The 8411-nt window shown below is 45.6% G+C and overlaps 1 protein-coding gene across 2 annotated transcripts; it reads right to left on the bottom strand.

Annotated features, from left to right (window-relative positions):
* Nucleotides 1–654: 654 nt before the first annotated feature.
* SLITRK2 (SLIT and NTRK like family member 2) lies at nt 655–5121 on the bottom strand. Of its 2 annotated transcripts, none has more exons than XM_015861011.3 (2): nt 4916–5121; nt 655–3897 (listed from the first exon to the last, which is right to left on the bottom strand). In XM_015861011.3, exon 2 carries the CDS (start codon nt 3852–3854, stop codon nt 1281–1283), a length of 2574 nt encoding a protein of 857 aa, XP_015716497.2. In that variant the 5' UTR covers nt 3855–3897; nt 4916–5121; the 3' UTR covers nt 655–1280. The 2 variants fall into 2 exon arrangements, with proteins under 2 accessions (XP_015716497.2, XP_015716496.2); XM_015861010.3 differs by having other exon boundaries at nt 4329–4922.
* Between the last annotated feature and the right edge of the window lie 3290 nt (nt 5122–8411).

The following is an 8411-nucleotide window of genomic DNA, read 5'->3' on the forward strand; positions in this document are numbered from 1 at the left end:
TTAGCATGATGCACATTACTGAGCTCTGCTGCCTTCATTTGGAGGAATGGAGACCCGGGTTCATATTTTACTTTTGGTGTTGGTTCATTTGCCTGTATGTTAACAAAATTAATGAGGCATGGGATGACCCCTGCTGGTGCCCCTGCCAAAAAAAGAAAAAAGAAAAAAAAAAAAAAAAAGAAAAAAAAAAAGAGCTATATTTGCAGCAGAAGGACATTTTAGTTTCAGTCAAAAGTTACAAGTATTAGCTTGTCATATACGTCATATAATACATAAAAATACTCAATTTGATGGATAAATTTTGTGAGTAATGCTTTCTTAAATAAGAAACTAATCTTAAACCACTGAATGTGACTGTGTTAGAACTGCAGTGTAAGGAATTAAGGACACTATTCGTTCAGTTTGCTATGATGTTGCGTTAAACGTCTTTTATTAATGAGCTGTTACTCTTAGCTGAGGCATTTGATAACCTCTAGTCCATTGTTAAATCCTCAGCTGATTTCAGTGAGTTGCATTAAACAAACCCAGAGGGAAGAGAATAAAAAACTCAATAAATTACAGCTCAGTCTCTATGGCCCTAGAACTAGATTCATTTAAAGAAGGGTAACTTTTCTATAAATCAAAGCTTCTGATTTAAAGGAGCTGACATATAACTCTATTTTACAATTTATTTATTTTTTAATTTCAAAAAAATACAACACATTAAAATAGGTTCGATTTATCAAAGCTAAGAGCAAAAATTAAGTAATAATGTACTTAAAGTGCAAAGGCACTTTAACACAAGAAAGTGACACCCAGTGGCTAGACATGGTAATTGAAACAGCAGTACTGTATATTATTATTTACAAAAGAAAGTAGAGTCCAGGAAAAAGATCTTTGGAGATCTTCCATGTACCACATTAAGTTTCCACTTAAAAATGAAAAGAAAAAACAACCAAAAAGAAACTATCAGGAAAAAAAAAAAAAAAAAGACTTCCTCATTTCCTTCCAAATCAAACAGAATTATGCAAGATCTATTACAGAAACGTATATTTGCAGTGATAGTTCCTACAGAAAGGTCAAAAAGGAGAGAGAGATAGAAATAACTTAAAGGGAATATTGCAAAAGCAACATCGCCGTCCCTGTTACGCAGTAAGGGTTTGATTTCTCTCTCTCGCTTCCCAATTTAAAAAGTGAACATTTTTTGGAATGCCACAGATGACATCAGCACTGAGTTCAGAATCAATCAAATGTGACGTTGAGCTCATTTAAAAATCCTCCTTTGTCTCCCGATGCCCCCCTCACAGCTGACTGATTGCAGTTTGTTTTTCCAGAACTTCGAGGTAGTCTGGTTCTGTTTGTAGCTTTCCTTGGAGTAAAGGATGCTCTGGTTTAGATTGTTCTGCAAAATATTTCCTGGGAGTTCCATACAAAACAGTTTTATTTATCCTGTCCTGGTTTTGGCGTCTTGATTCATACGAAGGGGCAAACTGCCTTTTGGGTAAGGTGCAAAAGTTATAATGAACTAATCCCCCAGTGGGGAGTTCCTTGACCCTTTCTGCAATATTTTGATACAGCAGCTCTGGTTCCCGTGGTGAGGATTGCTTTTCCAGTAATTCAGCTGCACTGATTGTAAATGCAAGGCTGGTGGGATCTTCCTTTTTGTGGTCAAGACTGCTATAGCTAAACTCATGGAGATTTCTGTAGTAGGCAACTGGATCCCCTTCCTTTTGCATGTAGATTGGGTTCTGGCACATCTGTCCTACAGGAGGGGTAATGTAGTTATAAACATGTCCTTCAGTTTTATCATGGGTCTCAGTGTTGTAAGACCCATACTGCAGCTGAAATGAACTGATATCTAAGTTGTTTGCACTGCTGGGCATGCTTTGCACCCCCTTCCGGCGCTTAAGCACAAAGACAAACAGGCCTGCCCCAAAACAGACTGACAAAATAAACACAACCAACAAGCCTAAAATTAAGACAGAGAGTGGAACTTCCGTGTGTATTTCCGGATAGGAGCTGGGAGAGATACCAAGGAGATGGGGCATATCTGTGTTCTGATTCATGGGCAGGAGAGAAGATTCAGACAAGTTGGGGTTCTCTGGGCAGATGGCTTCTTTGCTCAGGAATTTCAAATGCTCTCCAGAGTGTTTGGTGGGAGACTCACATATGACTTCATTGATAACAACAGGGGGATTTGAGTGCTGACTGTTCTGGTCAGTGACTTGCTCTATCCAGTTCCTCAGCCCCATAATGTCGCATGTGCAGTCCCAGGGGTTCTCCTGGAGGTCGATCTGAATTAGAGCTGACAGCCGGTCTAAGACTCCTCTCACAGGCAAGTGTGAGAAATGGTTGTTTCTTAGATTGAGTCTGGTGAGAGAAGTGCCACCAAAGACATTGTCAGGCAGGGATCTGAGCAGGTTGTTGTTGAGAAACAACAGATGAAGATTACTAAGAGTGTCAAAGGTATGTGGCAGGATCTCCTTAATGACATTGTACTCTAGGTAGAGATATTGCAGGCTCTGCAGCCCATCAAACATAGAAGGGTACAGAACCTCAAGGTAGTTGCCATTAAGATAAAGTCTGCGTAAACTTGTGAGGTTTGTAAAGGCACCTTCTTGTATCACTGCAATTCTGTTGTTTCCTAGATGTAACAAATCCAGAGAGCTGTACTCTGCTAGATCGGTTCTATAAATGACTTGCAGATAGTTACTGGTAAGGTAAAGTTTCTTTGGAGTGGTTGGCTTAGGGTGGAGTTCAGAGATATTACTTATCTTTTTCTCTTGACAGTTCACATTTAAGCCATTATCCAAGCTCTGCGAAGTACAGATGCAGCCTTCTGGGCAGGTGATGGGCACAGGAGACTTTGTCTGGTAAACCATGATAGGTCCAAATATTTGTCTGTCTTTTGACACAGTGACACGGGGTGTGGGGCGATTCCTGGCTTTGGGGGGGCGGCTGGCTTTTGGGGCTCTGGTGGGATTGATGGCAGAGTTGGCTGTGGGCAATAACTTTGAGACATGTGGGTCTGAGATGATTGGGTGTTTTTCCCTCTGGTTTGAATCACTGGAGCTTTTCCTAGGGCAGAGATCTTGCCTGGTAAGCTGAGTCACATCTTTTCCATGTAGCCTGAAAGGAGTTTCACAGACTATCTCACCCACAAACACGGTGATTGTGTCTAGCCAGGCTTTAAGTGGCAGCAAGTCACAAGTGCAGTTCCAAGGGTTTTCTTCCAGTTGGATTTCCATGATGCCTCCAATGTGCTCCAGCACGCCAGCAAATGGCATCATCTTCAGCCGGTTCCCCCGCAGGTCCAGATGGGTGAGGAGCACAAAGCGGAAGACATTGCTGGGCAGGGACAGCAAGAGGTTGTCATTGAGAATCAACACTTTGAGCTTGTTCAGCTTGTTGAATGCCCCTGCCTCAATGGCACTGATGTAGTTGTAATCAGCTTGCAGGTACTCCAGGCTCTCCAAGCCCAGGAATGTATCCTCCTTCAGCACTTCCAGCTTGTTGTTATTGAGGTGCAACCTCTTGAGGGTGCGGAGGCCACTGAAGGCCCCTGTGTGGATCTCCTGCATGTCGTTATTACCCAAATGGAGGGTTACGGCATTGGAGTAGTTGACAAACTCATTGGGGAACAGGCGGGTCAGTGCGTTCCCATTGAGGAAGAGCTGGTAGATCTTGGATGGTGGTGGCAGGAGGAGGCTGATGGTTGTAAATCCTTTGTTTTCACAATTAATGTTTAGCACGTTCTCCTTCTCCTCGCAAGGGCAGCGGCTCTTGCTGCAAATGTCTTTGGCAGGTTTGCGACTTTCTATCTGCGAGATCCCAGCCACTGTTAACAAACTGAGCAACCAAACACCCTTCAGCATCTTTATGCACCGTTGATCCCTGCTTTAGTACCTACAGTCAAACCTATTGAGGAAGGTAAAGAGAAAAAGAAGAAACCCCCAATGAAAACGGCCAGGAGCAGAGGCTGCACGGCGAGGGCAAAGCAGGTTTTAAGGGGGCAGCAAGGCAACGACTAGAAAAACTCCCCTGAAATTCTCCCTACCTCAACCCACTTTTTGCCCGCGGAGCCGTTCTGGGAAAGCCCGGCCGCAGGAGTCTCCCAAAGCCGGGATCCCAGCGCTGCCCGTAATTCCATTCCCTACTCGTTATTTTAAACGGGAGGGGGGAGAGGGAGAGGCGGAGAACGGATGGAGGGGGGAGGCGTATAATGGGGAGAAGGAGAATAAGCAATTGACAGCCCTCCCTGCCCCCATCCCGGCAGCAGCAGTTGCCCCGGACCGACCCCCCTCCGACCCTCCCTACGCTCCGGAGTCGCTTGGCTCCCCGGCTCCTACCTGCTTTCGGGGTGCCCGAGCGGGCAGCAGGGGCAGGGGCCGCCGCCGAGCGCCGCCGCCGCGCCCCGGGAGCCAGGCACCCGGCGGGAAGAGGCATCGCCCGCCGACCACCTCGGAAAGAGTCCGGAGGGGCGAGACGGTGCCCGCGCAGTGCTGTCCCGGCCTCGATGGGGCGAGAAGTTCTGCCGGGCAGCGGACGAGAAGCGGCGGCTGCGCCGCAGCAAGAGCGCGGACGGCTCTACGCAGAGCGCTGCGCGGCGCGGATCGTTTGCTGGCTGCCCCGCACGGAGCGGCGCTGACGTCACGTCGGGGGCGTGGGGGACACGTTTCTCCCAGCCCCCTCCCTAACCCCCCCATCCCCCCGCATCCCCCCAGCCTTTCTCGCAGGCGGCTCCGCTTCCGGCTCGGTAGTTCGCTGCGGGAGCTCTCCGGAAACCCGAAGGGCACAGAGCACCGCACTGAGCGGAGGTACCTGCGGCCAGAGTTTTGGCCCCCGAGTCTCTAAATCTGTGCTTTCAAAATAGCATGTCAGCCAGCTTCCTCGGCACCTGCCAGCCGACGAGCCGCAGACACGCGAGCGCACTCACACAGTCCGGCTCTCGGAGCAGGGGTGCTGCAAAACCCGGATCTGGCAGCAGTTCTTTCCCCGCCGCGCAGCTCCCTTCCCCGAGCGCTGCTCGCCGCGGGGACGCTCGCTGTCAGCCATGGGGATTCAGCACCTTCCGCAGACTGAGCTGGCTCCACGCTCTGGAAAGCTTACCCGAGTGCTGAGGAGCGAGACCGCATCCAGAGTGACTATTCCCACTGCCTGAAGCCGCCCCGTTGCCAAATCCCGCTGCCAAAGCGATGTAATGGGATAGTATTTGGCTGCATTTTGAAAGAACAAGGATGTGGGTTATTGTGACTTTGCTTAAGCATCGTGCCCAGGGCACAGATGCGTGTTTGATGGGAGCAGGTTGCTGCTCTTCATATCTCTCAAGAACATAAAATTTTGGGTTCACACTGGGATTTTCCTCCCAGTGTGCACAAAATGCACAATAAATTTTTCAAGTGTTAATACGGCACTATGCATTATTACAGGATTTTTATGGAGAGTTGGAAGCACTTCATCTCTAGATTATAGAGATTTGCCACCAAAAGACTGCTGGACTTGGCAAGATCGGTGCTGTCATTTTGTATTAGTCTTTAACCATTAAGTATCAGAGCCCACATTTTTGGAGTATCAAAAATGCATTGCCTGTTCTTACAGGGTGTCTGAAATCAGGAAGAGCAGCAGCGCCCCGCAGCAGCCAGCTCATTTGCCTTTGCAGTGCTGCTGAGCAGGGAAGTACTGAAATCGGTGTTTAGGATCAGAGCTGCTAAAGCTTCCTGACTTAAGACGTGGAGAGGTTGTAGATAAAACAGAAGTATCCTTCTCTGGAGTATGCTGCTGAGGTGGTGCTGCACCAAGCTCGGCAAGACTGGGATTTTGAGATGCAACCAGAGCTGCTTCTTTCAAACCCTGCTTGTTCAACTGAATTCAGGAGCAAAATTAGCTGAGAAGGGAAGATCACCGTAGCAGATCTGGAGTTTTACAGCACTAACACAGCAGCAGCCAGATTATTTTGCTGGATTTTTAAAATTATTATTTTGCTTGTTTGATGTTCAATTTCTCTTTAAGCATTAGAATACATCATCAAAAGATGAAGCAAAATTGAGCCAGTTTCAGAACATCCCTCATCTTACTTTCAGGTCTTTGGAACCTGGAGGAGGGGCATGAACCTAAGAGGAGAAAGGAAAACTGAGCTCAGATTGAATTCACTTTATTTATAAGGGAGTATGCTCAGATGTGCCCTTGCCCATGTGGGTGTGCAGCAGAGGCACATGTGTTGCTGTAACCTGCCTTCCCCGCATTACCCCCAGACAGCCCTGCACAGCATGGCCAGCACTCCGGGCTTGCTGCAACACACAGTGAAAGCTGAAGGCAGAAACAAGTCCTCTGCATTTTCTTCTCATCTCACATGTACGTGGATGTGAGGTTTGGTGCTGTGCAGCTTTCTGGTGGGCAAGGGTTGTGTCCTGAAAGTGGCTCATGGGGCCACATAGGCTGTCATGCTTGCCTGTGTTTACTAGTACATGGAAAATGCATTTGTGTTAACTGCTGAAGCTGCCTGGGAAGGAAAAATGTACAAATGGTATGCCTCAGCAGTAATTACCAGCATCCTGTGGGATGGAAGGAACAGAGTGTTAAGGTATTGAAACAGTAATAATACACAGAGATGATACTGATTCCGTTACACTGCAAATGTATCCATATAATAACCACTGTTGTGGGAGGAGAAATGGGGATTTCAAGAAGGAAAATAGCTACAGCTTTTTATTTAGGAATAAATCATAATTTCTCAGCATGCCCGAAGTATTTTATAAGCCATTCAATTAAAAACACAAAATAAAAAAGAACAACTTTCTTCCCCACCTGTCTTATTTGTACATTGGATGCAGGAATGTTGACAGGCTGCAGCTGAATGGGAGCCTCCAGCAGTGGGAGACTTTAGGAATATGCAGTCCTGCACCTGTTGTGAATGTATTGGAAGGTTTTTTCTTTTTCCCAATTACTTTGCTGTATTCCCTCATTCTCCTTTTGGGGTAGAGGTATGAAGAAATCTAGAAACTTACAGGTTTGTAGGTTAAAAGATTTAAAGGAACCGTTGTATAGTCATGATTTTGTGTTAACACTTCAAAAGCTAAGCTGGAATTAATTCCTGCTTAAACCACATCATACTTTATAGGAAACAAGCAAACAAGACAAAACAAAACAAATTGAGAAACATGAAAAACAGATATCATGGCCAGGCATATTTTTACCATTTCCTATGAAGAAAATCTGGTATGCATTTGGTAAATTGTTCCTTGAGCTTTTGTCTCCCACTGCTAAAAATCACTGCCTTCTCTGCATCTCTGTCTGCCTTCAATTTGACATTTTTATCCTTTCTAGCATCCCTGTGTACTTGGATGAAGAACCTTTGATTATCCTGGACCAGCTTCCCAGGGGACCACTCACAAACTACTCCAGTGCAGGTGTAAATGAAACACTTGATACTGGCCTGAACCAGCTTCAGAAGGGCTGTGTTAGTCCTGTGCTGTTATATACACCAGCACAGTTTTTGACTCCTGCATGGTGCTAAAGCCACCACTTCAACTATCTGCTGGCAGGAAAAAGAATGCCAGATCATGGCATGGAATCATAAGCACCTAAAATTTGGCACTGATCATTACTCTTACTGCATGCCTCATGCTATTGTCCTTCTGTGAGAGTAAATATCGAGGAGCAGAATAAGCCTGGAAATGTGATGCTTTTTTTCTTTCTTCATTTTTTAACTGCAGATGGATGTTAAGCGGCTCTCATGTATCTCTGTCAGTTCATCAGTCCCTCTTTTTGTAAATGAAGAGAACAAAATCATATGCATCCACCAAGTCTTATGGAATAAAGTAAAGAACAGAACAACTAGCTAAGCAGTGATCCCTGTTAGTTGGATGGAGGGCCTTACTGATCATCAGAAACGATCAAGGAAACTCAGATACTGGTAATGTGTAAAGAGGGATTTATACATGTAGTACAGATAACTACCTGAATTATATTTGTGAACAAAACATGGTGACTAGTGTGGTGGAATTCATAGGTATGGGATTTAGTGATCCTCATGCATAATATGAGATGCTTTTTCCATGTTAGCTCAGGGTTCTGAGATTGTCTTCATCGCTATTCAGCAAGAATTCTCACTTTCTCAGGGGCTATTTCCCGATATGCCTTTATGAGCCTGTTTGTAGCTGGAGACATTCTCTGTGGATATGTACATTTTTGGAATCTTTCCTATACTATAAGTGGGATATTTTTGTGCCTCAATTAAAAGCATTGAGGAAATAGACAGTTTCCAGATTTAGCAGTGAGAAGCACGCAAAATATCTGTTACTTGTAATCCAGGCTTTTAGCTCATCCAATAACACTGGAAAGCATGCTATGGAAGAAAGAGCAAAAGAATAGTCTGGCTTTCACTACCTTCCTTTGAGCAAGGGAATGGTAACAGGAGGAGGGTGAGTATGAAT

This window comes from Coturnix japonica, chromosome 4, assembly GCF_054131305.1.
Source record: "Coturnix japonica strain WE chromosome 4, WE-NBRP24, whole genome shotgun sequence".
Lineage (NCBI taxonomy): Eukaryota > Metazoa > Chordata > Aves > Galliformes > Phasianidae > Coturnix > Coturnix japonica.